This window comes from Suillus plorans (genome assembly GCF_016647745.1).
Source record: "Suillus plorans strain S12 chromosome Unknown HD556scaffold_19, whole genome shotgun sequence".
Taxonomy (NCBI): domain Eukaryota; kingdom Fungi; phylum Basidiomycota; class Agaricomycetes; order Boletales; family Suillaceae; genus Suillus; species Suillus plorans.
Genome location: NW_024537403.1, coordinates 469,525 through 490,036, shown reverse-complemented (window position 1 = coordinate 490,036; position 20,512 = coordinate 469,525). Strand labels below are relative to the sequence as shown.

General features: G+C 46.7%; 5 protein-coding genes across 5 annotated transcripts; 1 reads left to right on the top strand and 4 right to left on the bottom strand.

The window, feature by feature from the left end:
* Positions 1–106: 106 nt before the first annotated feature.
* HD556DRAFT_1468025 (uncharacterized protein) lies at positions 107–1,883 on the bottom strand (the record flags this gene model as incomplete). Its single annotated transcript, XM_041308397.1, has 13 exons — positions 107–344; positions 401–452; positions 511–745; positions 804–938; positions 994–1,053; positions 1,165–1,266; positions 1,319–1,329; positions 1,391–1,419; positions 1,483–1,521; positions 1,577–1,591; positions 1,643–1,662; positions 1,716–1,748; positions 1,811–1,883. 13 exons carry the CDS (start codon positions 1,881–1,883, stop codon positions 120–122), a joined length of 1,029 nt encoding a protein of 342 aa, XP_041161905.1. The 3' UTR covers positions 107–119.
* A 1,513-nt stretch (positions 1,884–3,396) lies between these two features.
* HD556DRAFT_1307117 (uncharacterized protein) lies at positions 3,397–4,165 on the top strand (the record flags this gene model as incomplete). Its single annotated transcript, XM_041300000.1, has 2 exons — positions 3,397–4,077; positions 4,112–4,165. The coding sequence occupies 2 exons, from the start codon at positions 3,397–3,399 to the stop codon at positions 4,163–4,165; spliced, it is 735 nt and encodes a 244-aa protein (XP_041161904.1).
* Positions 4,166–9,516: 5,351 nt separating this feature from the next.
* On the bottom strand, positions 9,517–11,731 carry HD556DRAFT_298738 (uncharacterized protein). Its single transcript, XM_041310182.1, has 13 exons — positions 11,447–11,731; positions 11,316–11,348; positions 11,243–11,262; positions 11,177–11,191; positions 11,083–11,121; positions 11,003–11,031; positions 10,927–10,940; positions 10,842–10,874; positions 10,609–10,668; positions 10,419–10,553; positions 10,129–10,360; positions 10,019–10,070; positions 9,517–9,962 (listed from the first exon to the last, which is right to left on the bottom strand). Exons 1-13 carry the CDS (start codon positions 11,538–11,540, stop codon positions 9,753–9,755), a joined length of 966 nt encoding a protein of 321 aa, XP_041161903.1. The 5' UTR covers positions 11,541–11,731; the 3' UTR covers positions 9,517–9,752.
* Positions 11,732–12,032: 301 nt separating this feature from the next.
* Positions 12,033–13,842, bottom strand: HD556DRAFT_298771 (uncharacterized protein). The gene is made up of 3 exons (XM_041310183.1): positions 13,549–13,842; positions 12,840–13,496; positions 12,033–12,786 (listed from the first exon to the last, which is right to left on the bottom strand). The coding sequence occupies exons 1-3, from the start codon at positions 13,745–13,747 to the stop codon at positions 12,197–12,199; spliced, it is 1,446 nt and encodes a 481-aa protein (XP_041161902.1). The 5' UTR covers positions 13,748–13,842; the 3' UTR covers positions 12,033–12,196.
* A 2,918-nt stretch (positions 13,843–16,760) lies between these two features.
* Positions 16,761–19,047, bottom strand: HD556DRAFT_298555 (uncharacterized protein). Its single transcript, XM_041310181.1, has 13 exons — positions 18,753–19,047; positions 18,660–18,692; positions 18,581–18,600; positions 18,515–18,529; positions 18,425–18,463; positions 18,336–18,364; positions 18,260–18,273; positions 18,176–18,208; positions 17,955–18,014; positions 17,765–17,899; positions 17,473–17,707; positions 17,363–17,414; positions 16,761–17,306 (listed from the first exon to the last, which is right to left on the bottom strand). Exons 1-13 carry the CDS (start codon positions 18,862–18,864, stop codon positions 17,103–17,105), a joined length of 981 nt encoding a protein of 326 aa, XP_041161901.1. The 5' UTR covers positions 18,865–19,047; the 3' UTR covers positions 16,761–17,102.
* Between the last annotated feature and the right edge of the window lie 1,465 nt (positions 19,048–20,512).

Genomic DNA, 20,512 nt, shown 5'->3' with positions numbered 1-20,512 from the left:
TAATCCTGATAGTAATACAGCACGCCAATGATCTACTACTTCTATATATCCTCCGAATCACCAAATAAATACTACAACGAAATTCCAAATAACCGTGGTTGATCATTTGGGTCGCCGTGTTAAACATCTCCACCAGTCAACACACCTTCGCCCGGAGTCAACGCATCGCCACCAGCCTGGAAGTGGATGGACGTCATACGTGTGCCCTCGTCGGACCTGGCCACGAGCTCAGCATGATATTCGCGAATGCTGAGGATCAGACGCGGTCCCAGCACAAACATCTGCAACGCCTGTGCAACTTTGAGAACACCGCCAAAAAGCATACTTCCCACAGACGATGAGTACTGTAGAAATGATGATGAGCGGACAGACATAGATGCTTAGTCGCAGATCAGCGCACCGTGATATTTGCAGACAGTGAGCCCAGGGTGAAGCAAGCTACAGTAGCAAATCTAACACATGTGGAACTTCAGTGAAACAAGACAATAACATCCAAACCACCAAACTCACGCTACAAAGTAAAATGTGTGACTTTGAATTAACACCACAAAGCAGTCCCCAATGGTCGACCCTGTCGAAGATTGTCGCAGCTCACGCAAGTGTTTTATGACAATCCGGACCGCAAGAATGAAGGCGAGGATCTCCCATATAGCGGTGAATATCAAACTCTCGTAACCCAGATCCACCTGGTGTGTGTCCTCATTTGTAGTAACACACACATAGTTGCCAAAAATGATGAATTCCTCTGGTATTTGTCCATGAGTATTATGTGCTCGAGGGTTTTATCGATAATTAAAGCCCACCCGCTGAAACACCGATGTGCGCCATGACTGTCATAACGCCGGAGAAGATCGTGGAAGCCAGCAAGACTACAACAAGGAAGGCGAGCAGCTTTTTGGGTCGTCCATACATGGCATATATCCGAATCATCATGATGACTTGCATGATATTTCAGTCAAGTCAGTATCAGGAAGGTACCGCAGATGAGCTCACCGCCCAGCATAGCATTGACGACGACAGGCATCCATACCGATATGATGAAAATGATAAGGCCTGAAAACAAAATTTACTGATGTGCATTAACAGACTCGATGCCTCGCATGAACTTACAGCTGTTGCAGTCGTTATGTTTAACATGACAAGGTGGCTGAGAATATCACTCACTCCTGTGTAGGAGTGCAGTTAGTAATTGAATGGGAATGGCAGCCATGGGTGCAGAATGCCCACTATGTCTGACATTGTCTATTATCGGGACCAAGATATTCACTACATGCCGCCAGTTAGAAGAAGCGAACAGTCTATTTGAGGGGATACATACATAATAGGACGCTAATTGAAGGTATGATTGTCAGTATAGAGCAATGACGGCTTGTTAGCCGCGCTAACTTACACGTAATATGATAGTCCGATGTAGCGCACCTAGTATATGTTGAAGTCGATTCAGCACAACATGTCGATTGCATTCATAACATGATAACGTACACAAACATAAAGAACGGTCGTGAAGGACCAGTGTTGCCTCTGCTCCAAGTCAGCTGCGTTATCCAATTTGCTTCTGATATAGGACATTACTTACCCAGACCAGTTCGAACTGTCAAAAAATTCTCAGTGAGACGTGGCTGCATCGATGACATCAACTTACCTCTTGTCCGAATGTTAATGCTTGAATGCCGTATAGATATTAATGATACCTCGGAAGGTATTGTTTTGCTCACCCCAATCGTATACCACCACGGCAGAAGATACGACTGGAAAACCAGTCAATGGTAGTGAGATGTCACCATCTTCATCCAACTTGCTCTCTACTGACCTAAAAAATAGGTGAAAACCTTAAAATCACTGATCCACGGCAACCAAGTGGGATCATTTGAGACTACGGTCATATCTGGATGGGGTGGATGAGGTTTATGCTGCGAAATATTTGAAGGCGCTGAAAATCAGTCTGCGAAGCGATATGTTCCAAATCTAGTGCTGTCAAACTACCACATTCTGGCCATATCCATCACTGGTCGTCTAATGATACTTACCTAACGTAGACTAACTGCAGAGCCTCGTTACGTGAGAGAACTTATCGATGAAGGAATGTGTTCCAATGCTGTTCGGCACGTTCTGCACTGCTTCCATCAGCACATGATCATCTGATCGCTAGCGTTCACTGCAGGGCTTCATTCAGATAGCTAGTAGATTATTATTATGTTGCACCATCCAATCATAACGCAGCAACGTACCACAGTCTAAGATGTGCACACCCAATGCACAGTAGACGTCGACAGACTGGACGCTAGTAACACCTAGAACTCCTCAATGAGATCCGTCAAGACTGCTAGCTCTCGGTTAGTCTGATGTCACATGGGTCGCACCAGTATGAGGAGCTTCATCATACGACCACACTGCCGTTGATGTGATGCAGGCCTGCGATGCGATGTCGGCTCCCTCTTCATGCTCTAATGATCAAGAAAAATGGTGTGCTGTTCAGATATATTGGTTGCGCCCATGAGACAATGATGTAAAGAGACGAAAATGAACTACACCAGCGGCTCAAGAGGGCAGTGTGCTTGATCATCATGCATCAGCGCCCAGCCTGCGAACTGCTACATAATACCAACAGGGATCTCTCCTTGCCCCATCCTGTGATAACGTACTAGTAGTGACGTATCCTGAGACGGTTCTTTGCTTAAGCAAAGATAAGCCCTTTTTGACCTGTCTGCTTCGTTGACGTTATTAAGGTCCGATATTGGAGTAGGTGAGGATGTCGCTTATGTTTGCACTGTAGAGAGCAGGAAGTATGTGAATGTGGATATTTGAACTTGTCACGGTGTGCACGGTGCTTGTTCACTGGTGAAAACGACTTGTAAAGTCTATTCACCGCAAGCGGCGGGTGAAAGGATGAATCCGTGGGAACAAAATCATTCTAAACATTGAATCAAGACATTTCGTTCTTGTATACTATATATCGTTCCATGGGAAATGCACAATTTTCACTCATTGCTAAATAACAACACAACAACAACACATATTCGTATCGGATCTACTGTAGTGTATACCTTAGGTCTCTGCGCATTAGGCCCAACAAGATTTTTTTTATTTCGTTGTGAGCTCGTTGCAGCGGCAGCACTGGAAGTTGAGATGTCGAAAAACAATAGAAATGCACAATTTTGTCACACTATGTCACGCGCGGCACCTCGGCCATTACACAATTGTATCGAAAGTCCGACAGTGCTCATGTTATATTCTAAGTAATTCCGAGGCACGAGGTATTACGTAGAATTGGATCTACGCGACATTGAAGACTTTTGTGGACTCACCTTTCTTGCTTCGTACTACTCGCAAGTTCTCTTCTCCTCGACTCCACTCTTGTTTCGTCGCAATTTTTAATCTCGTTTTTAATATAATTCAATGCCTAGAATTCGAAACGATCCTAATTTCAATGTCTGCCTGGACTACGCTACACTTCCTTATGCTGTCGCTCGGGAACAAATCGTGAATGAACAAGTCACTGAAGCTCAAGCAGTTCAATTTCTACGGAATATATGGGAGGCCGCAAACAATGCCGAGAAGGCATTGTGGCTGGAGCAAGTTGAAGCTGACAGAGAGCAACACGACCAACTTCGTTTTCTTCAGGAAGAACAAGAAGAGATACAGGAACACGAGAAGCTAGCAGAGGAAGAGGCGGTGCGAAAAGAAGAAAAGAAAAAATACAAACATAAGTACACGCCCATTCAAGCTTCTGGAGTTCCGGACGAGCCCACTATCACGCCATCAGCATACGCGATTCACAAATTGGACAAAGGCGAATATGTGGAATTATGGTATTTTACCAACAATGGTCTCGACAAGGCGCACGTTAGGAAGACCACCATTGAAGAGGATGCGATGGTATTATCATCTCTCCCTGACGGTTCAACAGCATGGGTATCTTCTGCTTCGGCTCGCAACGCTTCATCCGTCGTCAATGACGAGGACCTTTCTTTTGAGGACTTTTGTCAAGCGTGCCCTAGGTTTATAGCCGCCATAGAAGAAGCCGACTGGCCACCAGATCGCGTCAGAATGTTAGCGGTTTTTTGGAAAAACCTACAGGTACACAAATATCGTTCATTGCGGGATCCAATAGCACAGAAGATGCTACTTGCCTATCAAGCGGAACAGTGGAAACGCTGGCATGTAGTGGCAAAATCAGCTGCGGGCCCTTATGACTTATCCGCCATCAACACCAAAGTACTGGAACGCACAAGAGATAAGGTCTATTGGCAAGAACGCGCGAAGAGAGACAATCAGAGAGACTACAGGGTCAGTAACGCTCAAACAAAACATTTTGAAATACACTAACAATTTTTCCTCTCCGTTTTTCGATGCGCTGAAATATCGCGCACCATATATACATAATGCTTCATGCCTCACGCCACAACATACCTCGCGCCACATTCTACATGCTTCACGCTACCCATATGCTCCTGCGCCATGTCCTCGTTACCTGACACTCGCAGGCTGACCTAAGAACTGCTTCATCGTCCAGCCTCGGTTCGGGTCCGCATCGTGATCAACGAGACTCTCATAAGCGAAATGCGTCCCCAGAACAGGGCAGCACTAGGAAGAAAGCGCGACAGGATTTTCGGGCAAGCACAAACGGAAACGCCCTGTCCGCTTGTGCTGTGTGCCTCGGGCGCAACCCTCACAGGATTATCGAATGCAAGTCCCTCAAGACTTGGGACAACGCCCACGATACGCTTTGTACCCGCCTCAACAAGCTTCTCACAATGCGAGACGCACGAGCCATCTGCAGCGATTGGCAGGGAGTCAGTGGATGCAACGATACTTCCCACGATCGACGCCATTTTTGCTCTGGATGCGCAGCCTCCTCTCATGGAGCTCAGGCATGCCCTCGAGCTCAGAAAGCTTAGAGCTGTTTCACCCTACAAGCCGGATGTGTGGGAAGCCAAGCTCATTCAGGCAGGACTCATCGATAGATACCCGCATGTTCCCGACGGTCTCCGTCGTGGTTTTCTTCTCGATATTCCTAATATTAGTATCACGCAAGTGCCGCCGAACAAAGAGTCCATTATTACCTATCAGCAACAGTTCCTGTCCATTATTCAGTCCGAAGTCAAAAAGGGTAGATATCTTGGACCGTTCCAAGCCAACGAAGTTCACGACCTCATTGGTCCTTTTCAAACCTCTCCTTTTTCCATTATTCCGAAGCCTGGACGTCCAGGAAGCTATCGCGTTATCCAAAACTACTCTTTCCCGCATAATACATCGAAAAAATTCCCTAATCAGTCAATTAATTCTTACATCAATCCGGACAACTTTCCCAGCACTTGGGGAACATTCCACGTGCTTGCCCTCACTATCAGTCGTTTACTGCCAGGGTCACAACTGGCAACAAGAGATGTGTCGGAAGCTTACCGCACCATACCCTTGCATCATTCTCAGTGGCCAGGATCGGTCGTACAGGTTTCTGACTCTCTTTTCTGCATTGACACCTGTACATGCTTCGGTCTCAGGCCTTCAGCAGGCGCATACGGCGTTGTGGCGGATGCGGGACTTGACCTTTTCAGATTTAGCGGCATTGGTCCTGCATCCAGGTGGGTGGACAATCATCTATTTATTCGGATTCTTCGGATTCATCTCGCAGAATACAATAGACAGCGGCAAGAGCGTCACCTTAGAGTCATCACCCAAGGCCAACACCAGGACGGAGGTAGAATCTGGTTTGGGGGAGAGATTTTCCAAGATGGCACGATCGACGAACTCAACGAGGACAGTCGCTTTCCGATTTGTGACCTCTCAGCTTCTTCTCCAAGATCAGAAGAAGAAAGTCTTTTTACCTGCAACTTTGCTGACATCGACGACACGTTGAACGAGCTCGGCATACCTTGGCAGCTCACGAAAGATGCTCCCTTTGCCTATTCCAATCCATACATTGGATTCATTTGGGATATTGTGCGCAATGTTGTTTATCTGGACCAGCCGAAGAAAGATAAGTATCTCCTTGCGATCAAGTCGTGGCGCGCATGCAGGAAACACGTTCTCCAAGACGTTCAGCAGTTGTATGGTAAACTACTCCACACCACGTTGGTCATTCCAAGGGGACGCGCGTACCTTACCTCACTGGAGGCAATGCTCAGTAATGGCTCCTTCAAGCCTTTTCTCCCACGCAGTCCACTTAAGACACTCACAGCAGATCTTGACTGTTTGGTCAATATTCTTCAAAGCCCCTTCATCGGTCACATCATTCCCTCACAATCAATCATTTACATGACCCAAAGGCCTACTCAGACGCTAGCTTGGGCATCGGAATTGCTATCGTCATTGGATCTCGATGGAGAGCGTGGCATCTTCATCCAGGTTGGCAGATGCTTGATGGCAAAAAAGATATTGGATGGGCTGAAGCAGTCGGGTTTGAGCTCCTCACTCAACACCTTATCCAATTGGGAGGACCAGAACGCCATCTGTGCATCTTTGGAGACAACAAAGGTGTTGTTGAGGGTTGGCGCAACGGGCGCAGCAGGAACTCGGCCATTAATGCAGTCTTCCGACGGATCTTCGCATTCATCCACGATCAACCAACTCCATACACTATCTACCCGGCATACATCTCAAGCGCCTCTAATCCCGCTGATGACCCTTCCAGAGCAATCTATGCCAGCACAGAACTCCTGCTCCCCGCTTTCCCAATTCCCATCGAACTTGATCAATTCATCATTGATCCATTCATCAGCAATTCCTGCTGCAAACGATTCCGAGATCGCTGCAAGAGCAGCTACGTCGCCCCAAGCTCTGTTGTTGACGATTCCGACCTCAGCCATGAGAATCCTGATAGCACCATCATCCCCGATCACCTCTATCATGTCAACGAACGACAATGGCACAATTGACACGCGGTTTGGTGCATCCCTTCCAATAGATCCAATCACCAAACCCCAGCCCTACAAAGCGGGACTGACACCCATCCCATCATCACTTCGCCCTCATTGCCTTGCACGCGACAGGTTAAAGCTTTGGTTCCCACTACAAAGCAGGTCAGTGCGAGATGGTAATGGGAGATTCTTAGCCATTACGGATGAAGATCTGGAGAGAGTCATGTCGGTTATGAACTTAGCATGGGCACAAGGAACGAGGGAATGCTATGGAGCCGGTCTCTTAGTTTTTCACGTTTTTTGTGATATACGCATCGTGCCAGAAGAGCAATGCTGCCCAGCAGATACCCTTACCGTGTTGGCCTTTATCACAAGTTGTGCAGGGTCATACGCGGGACGAACCTTAGCCAACTATGTATATGCGATTCGCGCCTGGCATATTCTGCATGATCGAACCTGGGGGGTGGATCAAGATCAACTGAAAGCCGCATTAGATGGAGCCATCATTCTCGCTCCACGATCCTCCAGACGAGCAAAATGTGCACCTTTCACTGTCAAAAACATTCTGGACATTCAATCACATCTCAACTCATCCCTTCCGCTCGACGCTGCCGTTCTCGCATGCTTGACGAGCACATTCTATTTGTTATCGCGCCTCGGAGAATTCACAGTCAAGACTATAACAGGTTTTGACGGTAGTCAGCATGTCAAACGTTCCGACGTGATAATGGACGCTGAAGATCGCAATGGCCTGCGAGTCACAAAGATTCATCTTCCGCGGACCAAAACTTCGTTCTCCGGTGAGGGCGTTTACTGGGCGCATCAAGCAGATCACACTGACCCAAAGACGGCACTTATCAATCATTTTGCAGTAAATGATCCAGCACACAGCGAACATCTTTTTGCTTGGCGTCACCCTAACGGAATGAGACCACTCACACGAACGATGTTCTTAAAAAGGATAGGAGAGATAATCAGGAAGAATAACATGCCAAACTTGAAGGGGCATGGACTTCGCATTGGAGGCACCTTAGAGTATCTCTTGAGAGGCGTTCCTTTTGACGTCGTAAAATCAATGGGGAGATGGTCTAGTGATGCATTTACCGGATATTTGCGTCAGCACGCCATGATCATGGCCCCATACTTGCAGGAATCGCCCGCATTGGAGCCATTCACTCGCTATACCATGCCACCACTTCGTTAATCAAGGTATGTACATATCACCCTTCTCCTGGTTGTTTGGGAGTCCAAGCTAAGCCTTGACGTTGTAGGACACGAGCTGGCGCTGGGCTCGTATCGAGCTATTTTACAGTACACGTCAAATACCCGTCACATGCTAATCACTTCCCGATGTTATCCGACACTAACCCGCCAACCTGACGTTTAGGCCGCATCGGACCCGATGTTTTCCGCGCACTTGTCCTATCCGTGTCCCGTCCTGTCTTGCTAGCCCCACTAGGTGTGTAGTTTATTATTTTGCACATTACTCACGTCGTAGCCAGCGCTATTACATGTTTTCCCATAGTCCGCCGTGCCTCATGTTTATTTACATGTACTTCGGATCCGAAATACTCCGCCGCTACTTTCGCCTACGGGTTCCGCATTTCTACGTACTTACATATATATTGGACTGACCTCAAGCATTATTCATTATCCAAGTAGAGGGGAGCAGTTCCCCGACGCTTAGTGGTCAAACCCGATATTTCGTAGTTCTTAGTTGACATTGCGAATATCATCGTTCCTTCACCGCCCGTATCAGTCATTGTTATTATTGCGCACACCGCTCGCTCTTCCGACACTCGCTATAGCGTTACTATTAGTTTACGACACCCCGAACCAGAACCCGATAACCCGAAACCCCGAAAACATCGGACCCGACGCTTTTGCATCGGACATCGTAATTATACCTTTGGACATTGTTTCCCGCGCTCGGACTATTGATCACACATCACTCACTTACCCCCAAGACTATTCCCAGACCGCAGACCCCTGGGTCGAACGCACTTGTCAGGCAAGTATAGCAGACTAGGCAGTGCAAAGACCACAACACAAATATATCAGTTTGGAGCCATCTTCGTATAGTTCCTCTCAGTATTGTTGTTTCTACAACGTGTCACAGGGCTCCTGTAATTTTTTGGGATTCACAGCTCACCCTGGCCTCCTTGCGCACAGGGTCGAAACACTGTTTCGAGTCAAAAAACCCTTCGGGTTTTCAGCCCAAATAGCTTCGTCTCAAGTATCTACTATTTGTTCTAGATCAGTTACCTTCATTGCGCAATTAACTGATCTCTTTCGCATCACAAAATCGACAACAAACGCATAGAACGAAGAATTCATGCCATTCAATTAACGCTGAATGCAAACAAAGTGGAGACTCAGTCAAGCCGAGAGCGTGATTTCCTGATCTAGCCTGACTGTCACGGTTTGCTCATGAATCGTGAATGGCACGCTGTGGTGGTGTTCTATTGACATAGAAACACCTGGAGTAGATTCAGAATGGTGTATTTTATATATGTTGAAGTTCCTATGTTGCTAAGTTGATGGGATCTGGGTGGATCTTGACTTTTAGTGTCTGAAAATCACTCATTTTGGGTACACTTGCGCAATGTTTCATCTCAGGAAGGCTCCACAGCGTCGATTTTAAAATTTTGATTTGGTACACCTATTGAATATATGCTAATACTTGTACTCCAGCTGTTTCTAATGAAATATATGTAGAGTTGTGAGCTCTGGAGTGCATTGTGCATTACCTATTGATTGTGCATTCCGCATTGGGTCATAGTAGTTGGGCAGACAATTCTAATAGTAATGCAGCACGGCAGTGGTTTTCCCAGACCTACTTCTATCCTCCAAATCACCAAATAAGTACTACGACGAAACACCAAGTAACTGTGGTTAGCGTTGATCTGAATGGCTGTGCTCAACATCGCCACCAGCCTGGAAATCAATAGACATCATGCTTATTCCTTCGTCGGGCATGGCCACGAGCTTAGCATAATATTCGCGAATGCTGAGGATGAGACGTGGACCCAGCACAAACATCTGCAACACCTGGCCAATTCCGAAAAACCCGACATAAACGGCACTTCCCACAGACGATGAATACTGTTAAAATGATGATGAGCGGACACATGCAGATACTTGGTCGTATATCAGCGCACCCTAATATATGTAGACAGTAAGCCTAGGCTGAAGCAAGCTACAATAGCAAAACTAGCACATGCATAACTTCAGTCAAACAAGATAATAACATCCAAACCACCAAACTCACGCTGCAAAGTAAAATGCGTGACTTTGAATCAACACCGTAAAACAGTCCCCAATGGTCGATCCTGTCGGAGATTGTCGCAGCTGATGAAAGTGTTTTATGACAATCCAGACTGCAAGAATGAAGGCGAGGATCTCCCATATAGTGGTGGGTATCATAGTCTCGTTATTGAGGTCTTCCTTGTTTGTGTCAGATTCGATAAGACACGCATGGTAGCCAAAAAGGAGGAGTTCCTCTGGTATCTGTCCATGAGTCTTACGTGCTTCAGGATTTCATCAATAATTAATGCTCACCCGCTGAGACACCAACATTTCCTATTGCTGTCATAACACCGGATGCAATCGTGGAAGACAACAAGACTACAACGAGAAAGACGAGCATCTTTTTGGGTCGTCCATACATTGCATATATCCGAATCATCATGATGACTTGCATAATATTTCAGTCAAGTCAGTATCAGGAAAGTACCGCAGGTGAGCTCACCCCCCAACATAGCATTGACGACTATAGGTATCCATGCCGATATGAAGTAAACGATAAGGCCTGAAAACAAAATTTAGTACTGATGTGCATCGATGAACTTGATGCCTCGCATGAACTTACAGCTGTTACAGTCGTCATGTTCACCGTAATAAGGGGACTGAGAATATCACCCACTCCTGTGTAGGAGTGCAGTCAGTAATTGAATGGGAATATCAGTCATCGATGCCGAATACCCACTGCGTCTGTTATCGAGAATGGGAGACTCCCTACAAGCCGTCAATGAGAATGAACGAGCACAGTGTATCTGGGGATACATACACAATACGATGATCCTAATTGTGAGATATGGTTGTCAGTACAGTGCAATGACGACTTGTTATCTGCGCTAACTTACACGGAATATGATAGTCCCATGTAGCGCACCTAGCACATATTTAGCACAACATGTCCGGGTCGACTGCGTTCATAACGTACACAGATATAAAGAACGGTCATGAAGGACCAACGTTGCTTCTGCTTCGAGTCAACTGGATTGTCCAGTTTGCTTCTGATATAGGTCCTTGCTTACCCAGACCAGTTCGAACTGTTGAAGCATTCTTAGTGGGACGGCTGCGACGATGACACTGCAACTTACCTCTTGTCCGAATGTTAATACTTGAATGCCGTATAGATATTAATGACACCTCGGAAAGTATTTTCTTGCTCACCCCAATCGTATACCACCACAGTAAAAGATACAACTGCAAAATAAGTCAATGATACTGAGGCATCACCGTGACCATCTTCATCCCACTTGCTCTCTACGCACCTGCGAAATAGCTGAGAACAACAGACATACTTATGAACGGCAGCCAAGTGGGATCATTTGAGATTAGTGTCATTTCTGGATAGGGCGTAGTAGGGAGTTTGTGCAGACACACCACCGTGACCATCTCGGGCCACCGCTCTTATAGCTGTCAACACGAAGCCATTACTACAGCAGCATTTTGATGAGCATCACACCTATTCCAAATCATTAATCATTGATAGGTTACTAGATTCTATTTCATAACGAAACTCACCGCCTTTGATTTTAGAGCGATACAAAGGAGTGTTAGTAGATACCATTCAAATTCTAGGCTCCCCAACAGGATGGTGGGAAACTGAACGCATCAACAAAGTGGCAATGACCGTCGGCCTTAACCGCCATCCGGTATACGCAGTGAACATATTCTTAAGTTGAAGTTCACAGCCCTCGCGCGTACCTATTCTGCACTGTTCTTCCACGTGTCCACGTTCGCCGCATCACTCTTTTGAACGTCCATCGCCGAGCAGGTTATTGTATGAAGTGGACCTCGGACAGTGCCTTATGATCTCATCATGGTAGTTTAAGTCCAAGAAGTCAAGAATTATGGCCCTGTGGAAGATTATCACGCGGAAGGCGAGCATTGAAGATTGAATATTGAGCCCAAAGCCTGAACGTTCGAAAGATGGACAGTAAGGATAGCACGGAGCACGATGTTCGTTCTACATTCAATCTACAAGATAGCTTGAGTATATAACAGGACATTCCAGAGGCATCCTGCCTCAACTACAACTAGACCGCAACCTACTGGCAAGACAAGAGATTGCTTGTAAGTTCACGCACATGCTGTGGAACATGGTTCTGCAGCCATTCCTGAAATACCACTTCATCGTCCGCTGGAATGGGCGTGGATGGGATTTGAAATTTCATGATCGCCTCCAAGCAATCAAAGGCAACTTTGAAATTTTCTTTGTGCGATCGCGTTGGACGCATCGTAGACAGCATTCCCAAAAAAACCGCTTTTTTGTAGAAGCATCCCATGGCATCCGTTGTCAGCCATTCATCCAATGGTCTGCGCTTCCTGAGAAGCTTGCCCTTTTTATACCGAAGGCAGATCCACGTGAGGACCCAGATGAACGATTCAGCATCATGACGGTACACGTGCTCGACTCGTCCGGCTCCTGGCATGAGAAGGTTTAACGCCATGAATGGTACCGTTCCTGTGCGCTCGAAGCCTTTGGGAGAGCCTTGAATCGAGGACAAAGACTCTTTGATCGACGATAAGTCGAAATCATTCAGGACGCCCATAAATCGACCGCGTAAGCGGTATCCCATGAGATTGTCGGGACTGACGTCGCGGTGATGCACTCCCCTCTTCCAGAGCGCGCGATGGCCTGTAGCAGTGGTGAGTGGATGATAAATAGCAAGAGAAGGATAGGTCACTTGCACTTGACGACTTCCCACCATGCGAGGAGGAACTCATCACCGCTCAGTGTTGTGATTGGGTGAAGCTTTCTGAACACGATGATGTATAGGACCCGGCTGCCCGCATCGTCGATTCCTAGTGCCTTTCTGATTATCGCAGTGGATGTGTCTTCAAACTTGTGGAACCAGACCATCTCTGGAACATGGCCCAGCACATCGAGATCATCCTTCGCAATCTTGTAGACCTCTTCGAGGATCTCGGGCTCGCTCTGGTCTGCCTCTTCTGGCCAAAAGAGCTTGGCAACCAATTTAGTGGATTCGTTGATAAAATGTGAACGCCGCGGCAGAGCCGACAGCGCCTTACTCCTCACGGGAACGACAGTGGTTGCACGCCCCCTGAAATGAGTCATGGGCTTCTCAGACCTGAAATCCAGTGTAAGGTCGATGCGCTTCCTCTTATCCCGGTCGTCCTTGTTCGTGTCGTCCTCGTACTCGACAATAATCTCGCCTTCATATCCAGGTTCAGGTTCGAACAACGGGTGGAGGCCCCACTGCTTGTACCCCATGCGCTGCATGATGAAGAGCAAGACCACAAAGCGCGGAAGGTCTTGAACGAAGTTGATTCCAGCGCATGGAATCGTATCCTGACGATCGAACCAACAGAGATAAATGATGTCGTCTGTAATGAGCAATTAGTTCGACGCCAGGACAACTGCGTAGCGTCCACTTACTGTTGACTATAAACGAGATGACGTGCTGGCGCGCCGTGTGAGCCGCGAACATCTCCTCAACATACAAACCATTCTGGATGACAGGATCTTCGTTCTGCCAGGATCGTTTGCTGGTGGATGGCCCACTTGAGCCTAAATGATCGGAGCCACGCTCGTTGCTTCTGATTCGATCGGATATATTTCGTACTGCATTGCACATGTCGAAAGAAGCAGCGGAGATACAAGCTGGACGGCTTACGTTCGTTCGAGGTCTCGCAGGAGGTCTGGGCAGTACCAGTGGCAGACGTCGAGTCTGTTGACTGAGAAGACGTGTCCGTATCCGTGTCCGTCATATATTCCATGTACATAACAGTAGGAACCACGTAGTCCTTAGTGTAAGCAGACGGTGGATGAGGCAGACGCGTCTTCGGGCGTTTAAACTCAAATGTCGTTCGAACCTCCATCCATCGGAAGTTCTCATGGTCTTTGGTGGGTGCCTTGCACGCAGACTGGTAAACATCTTTGGATTCTCCTTCCGGTATGATATCCGCAGCGCTCTGATGAGAAACGACGACGACATCAGGCTTGCAGCTGTACTTCTCGCCCTCATGTTCTTGATGTGTGAACGATGGATCATTCACATGGAAGATGATATTGGTTTCGTCTTCGTCTTGAAAAGCAGGTATTCCAGGTACGTTCACCTTCCTGAGTCCACGAAGCGCATGGTTTGCAGCCTCAACGAAATCAGAGTAAGACGGGGTTTCGCTCTCGATATTACAACTTGATGATAACGTTAGTCTTATTTCGTGTTCCTTGAAACGCTGGCTTACAAATTAGCCAAGTGTTGCTTGATCTTCTGCGCCACACCTGGCCCATTGCAGAGGGGCAGGACAGCCTCGAGGGAAGTATCGAGTAACGTGGACTTCTGACTGGGGGGAAGGGATTGGGTAGGATCTACGCACATTTCAAGGAGCCGTTGCAGCATTTCGTCTGCCCCACATCGCTTGAAGTTCCTGCCGTCGTGCGTGGTCCATGGACGAATATCACTGACGCTGCATGAATAACGGAGTTTAGTATGGATAATAGTGGCAGGAACACGAAATCTGACGCACTCGACGCTTAGAGTGTCGGCGTGTTCGCTGACAACAGCGGAGCCGACTGCGTGTGGGGTGGACTTGAGGTCGGCGGGCAAGCCAGAGTTGCGGGGAGGTGTGTTTGTCACTGGGGCAGTGGCGCCAGCATTATTGACCATGACGAGGCCTTCCTAGGAAGATGTTTGAAAGAAGGTGAACTTTGGGAACAAGACGATGCTTTTTGAAGGAGCGTAGCACGATCGTCAGATATTTCGAATCAAGGTCAGCCCTGATATAGATAGTGGACTGATAGCCATTTTATTTTTTGAGAGTTTTTTTTTGACGCTCTGCACATCGTAAAGTCTCGCAAAAGAATTCTGCTGATCGGAGACTGCCAGAGTGGGCGTTGAAGAACTTAAAAGCTTAATAGGCCGTTTCCCACCGCTTGCATTTACATATTCCATACTCCAAGGGACATCACCGAATGTCTTCTAGTAAACAAAAGAATAATCAAAGAATCTAGATTCTGATGGCGGTCAGGCCTATCAGATATCTGTCTGTCCCCGAACAACCCATGGGCCGCGATCTTTCTCTGGGGTTGAAACAGGACTCATTCACTGATGTTAGCACGCATCAGATGCGTTTTCCTTTGCTATACGCGACAAAAGTCGCACCACAGATGCATCGATGGTCATTGATCCAAATCCGCAAACGAGTGGCGTGTGGGCATTCGAAGAACAATATGTGGACCGATTGCCCAACTGTCAACTTGTGGCCCCCATTCATCTCCATTTTGATTTGCAAATTAGAAACTTCTGAAGTTCTGTATCGCCGACCTTTTTGGACGACAAGTCACTTAACACGCGAATAAGTGACTCGGAGGAATTAGATTCTGACGGTTCTATCAGATGTATCCGAGTCTGTCTGCCTCCAACTGTGCTTCTGTTCTCTAGGATGAATATCGTAGAGTTGGACCCCTGCTACTCCCCTGGTATCGCCCCAGGGAGTAGAATCACATATTCGATAGTCGGTCGACGGTGAGTCAAGCTCGCCTCGAAGATCAAGGGTCCAATACGATAACCCACCGTGAAATTTTAAAATACGAATCTCGGGCGCGATGTATAGGATAATCGACGCTCATATGGTCCAAGTTTACCAAGCCTATGGAGAGGGAACGACACAAGTCTGCTCACGCCTCAACCAAGCTTCCCACTCAATGCCAAAACAGACGTTCTTTGGTCTCCCTTTCCTTCTCCCAAATACTTTTTTCTCCTCGCACCCATCTCCTCACATCCTCAATCCACCGATGAGATTTGCGATCCAGACGACATCCATCAAAAACAATACTTCACAACAGCGTCCAAAACGCTGCCACCACATAACATCCGTCCTCACGCTTAGCACGAGTTCATAGAACAACATTTCCCCCCGGGTTTCAGCACCTCTGTGACCTGTGCGGAGATGATGGATTGTAGCGAGTGGGCAGAGCAGATTGTGAGAACAGATATGGGCGTGTCTACAGGCGGGTGTGGAACAAGAAGATGGGAATGGATGGCAGAGATGTTTCCAACGTAGCCCCAAGGGAGGATAAGGAGCGTTCTAACATCTGGTATATGCACGGTCAGGCTCTACAGCTAAGTGTTGAGTAACGCACGAATGGTCGAGGTAGTTGACGGTGTGATTTTGTCCCGTCTTTTGCAGGAACGAATTATCATTTCGGTGGAGGAGGAGACACACCTGCACTGAGGTCGAGCACAAAGCCGTAGGCATGTGGAGTGATGAGCTTTTTTTGACGTATCTTGTTGACAATATTGGCATGGAGATCCGATGCTAAAGTGGGTGAGGATGTCGGGTATGTTTGCACCCTAGAGGACAGATTCGAAGGTTGGGAAGAGGACGAGGTGGACTGCGGGGCGGTGAACTGCGAGCAGAGATTGGTTTTTGAATAGCACATGAGAACCCATGAAAATACGGGTGTTACAGGTATAAAGAACTGAGAAGTGAATGGGATGAGTATGGTGATTGTGTATAAGATTGGTATTGCTAGTTGGCGGAGCCTTTGTGAGGGAATGGAGGGACTTGCATGAGAGTGAGTCAAAGGAGAGCAGAAAGATGTGAAGGATGCAAATCGAGTCTTTGAAGGTGAATTTGTGTTCACGGAGCTTGTTCATTGTATCACAACGTGCAAATGACTTTGAAATGACTCGTCAAGTCTATTCATTCCAGCTACTGTGAAACCCATTCACTGTCATCCCATAGAGCGAGAGAATGAATCCCGTGGCGACAAAATCATTTTAAACATTGTGGACAATGTCAACAACAACAGGCTGCGCTACCCGCATGCATTGATAATGATCGCAAGACGTTTCATTCATGGATGGCTGGGTAGATAATTCTAATAAGTAATACAGCATGGCAGTGGTTTTCAAACCTAATTCAAACCTCCAAACCACCAAATAAATACCACAACAAAACTCCAAATAACCGGGGTTGATCACCGTACTAAACATCTCCGCCAGACAACACATCACCACCAGCCTGGAAATGAATGGTCGTCATGGCTGTTCCCTCGTCGGACCTGGCCAAAAGCTTCGAGTGATATTCGCGAATGCTGAGGACCAAACGCGGTCCCAGCACAAACATCTGCAACTCCTGAACGATTTGGGAAATACCAATATAATAACTACTTCCCACAGACGATGAGAACTATTAAAATGATGATGAGTGGACAGATGCAGATGCTTAGTCGCAGGTTGGCGCACCATGATATATGTAGACAGTGAGCCTAGGTTCAAGCAAGCTACAATAGCAAATCTAACACATGCAGAACTTCAGCGAAACAAAATAATAACATCCAAACCACCAAACTCACGCTACAAAGTAAAACGTGTGACTTTGAATTAACACCGTAAAACAGTCCCCAATGGTCGATCTTGTCGGGAATTGTCGCAGCTCGCGAAAGTGTTTTATGATAACCCAGACTGCGAGAACGAAGGCGAGGATCTCCCATATAGCTGTGGGTACCACACTCTCATCATTCAGTTTCACTTTGTCTAGGTCATCAGTTGAGAAAAGACACATATGGTAGCCAGAAAAGACGAATTCCTCTGGTATTGTTCATGAGTCTTATGTGATTTAGGGTTTCATAAATAATCGAAGCTTACCCACTGAAATACCGATGTTTCCCATGACTGTCGTAATGCCGGCAGCGACCGTGGAAGTCAGCAGGACTATAACGAGAAAGATGAGCATCTTTTTGGATCGTCCATACATCGCCTGTATCCGAATCATCATTATGACTTGCATAATATCTCAGTTAAGTCAGTCTCATCAAGGTACTGCAGGTGAGCTCACCGCCCAGCATAACATCGACGACGACAGGTATCCATGTCCATATGAAGTAAGCGATAAAGCCTGAAACCCGAATTTACTAATGTGGATTTATGGACTCGAACAAACTTACAGCTGTTGCAGTCGTTATGTTCAACATAACAAGAGACTGAAAATATCACTCACTCCTATGTGGAAGTGCAGTTAGTAAATGAATGGGAATGGGAGGCATCAATACGGAATACCCACAATGTCTGTTATCGAGACTGGGAGATGCCCTACATGCCGCCAGTTAGAATAACGAGCGCAGTGTATTTGGGGATACATACATAATACGTTGATCCTAATTGTGAGATATGGTTGTTAGTACAGCGAAATGACGACTTTGTAGTCTCGCTAACTTACAGGGAGTATGATAGTCCGATGTAGCGCACCTAGCATATGTTGAAGTCAACTTAGTACAACATCTCGACTGTGTTTATAACATAACGTACACAAACATAAAGAATGGTGATGAAGGACCAGTGTTGTTTCTGTTCCGAGTCAATTGCATTATACGATTTGCCTATATATGTCCTGCTTACCCAGACTAGTTCGAACTGTTGAAGCATTCTTAATGAGACAGCTGCGCCGATGACACTGCAACTTACTTCTTGTTCAAATGTTAATGCTTGAATGCCGTATATATATTAATGACATTATGTTCTCGGAAAGTATTATTTCGCTCACCCCAATCGTAAACCACTACAGCAGAAGACACAACTGCGAAACAAGTCAGATTGTGAGACGTCACCATCTTCATCCCACTTTATCTCTACGGACCTATAAAATAGCTGGAAAGATTGAAGTAACTGATAAACGGCCACTGAGCGGGATCATTTGATACTACGGTCATATCTGGACGGGGCGTATGGAGTTTGTGCAGACGCAACATTATCTAGTGCTTTTATAGCGGTCAGTCTGGATATCCGTTCCTTGAGTAAGAATCTTGATCGGTCGCATCAACTGTTGTCGACGAAACAATCAGAATGGAGAATCAGTTTCATGATCAGAAGCCCTAAATCGAACCAAAGTGCATGATGTAAAGATTTTGGATTTAAATGAAACACGCGAAATATTATTTGAAGGCGCTGAAAATCAGTCGGTGAGGTGCTATGTTCCAAGATGGCATCAAAAAAGTCTCTTCGTGAGTAAGGTTATACGTAGCAGATGTGCACACCTAACGCACTGGCACAGTGGGTATCGACTGACTAGACGCTTGTAATACTCGCATGAGTCGCACCATCGGGATCATGCGGAGCTTCATCATACGACCACACTGCCGTTGATAGTATCATAGGATGCAGGCCCATATCGTGACTCCTGCTTCGTGCTTTGATGATCAAGAAGAATGGTGTGATATGTATTGTGCTGTTCAGATATATTACTTGGGCCCATGAGACGATGATGTGAGACAAAATTAACTACACCAGCGTTTCAAGTGCAGAGATAAGAACGGGCAGTGTGCCCAATCATGCGCTCAACACACAGCCTGTTAATATCTCTCCCTGCCCCATCCGATGATAACGTAGTGACGTACCAGAAGGTTCTTTGCTCAAGTAAAGTTATCTTGATGCATGGGATACTACTTCGAGGGTGCATAAGGGCAAATTATTCCGCCCGCTGTTCATCTGTCGTCATAGCTCCACGTCGGAGAACCAGGCATCTAGGGAACATTTTGACCGTGCCAATAATGCCTTCAGCTGCATGTGAGAACAAAATGGTACATAGAAATCTTGAAGTTGATGTAAATTGAGGGATGGGAAAGCATCGACCAGGGTGCTGTTCGACCCTTCATAGCATGCTTCTAGCGCGCACGAATTAGCGGGTGATAGAATGTTGATTAAGCTAGACACTTGCTTCCTGCTCCCCAGGGAACATTTTGACCGCGCCAGGGATGTCTTCAGTCCCGTGTGAAGACAAAATGGTACATAGCAATCCTGAAGTCGGTGTAAATTGAGGAATGAGGGGCATCGAACAGGATGCACATGTTCGACCTTGCATCTCAAGCCCTGAGTGAGTCTACAATGTTAGCGGCGCCAAAGTTGTCCTTGACCGAGGCTGTGTTTTCTCTGGCAGGCCTGCAGGCCGGAACTGAGCACCTTGGCGGAGTTCTCGAGAATAGGACGCTCGCCACATTTCGTGAGTAAAGACTGAAGTAATACAATTGCGATCATCCTCAAGGAAACTATGAATCTAAGGTTTCATACAGGATTTTCCCAGCGCCCGGCGAGTGCCGTGCGTCTCTTTTTTTCTCTCCCACTTGCATGTCTATGTGATCACTGATAAGTTACTTCTCCTCCGCATCTCTCCAAAAGCTTGCATATACGACAACGATCAGACTTCACCAGTCCAACTCAAACAGCGATAGATTGCAATGAAAATTACAATTACACGGTGACGTTGAATTCATTAGTCTCACTACCAAAGCTACTTGTGTGATTCCTAGGCTGACTCGTTGGGAGGTTCCTTCTTGATTATTTATTAGGGCCTCGATAAAGCGCTGACTCCCAGCATCAGCGACTCACTACATCATCATCCTC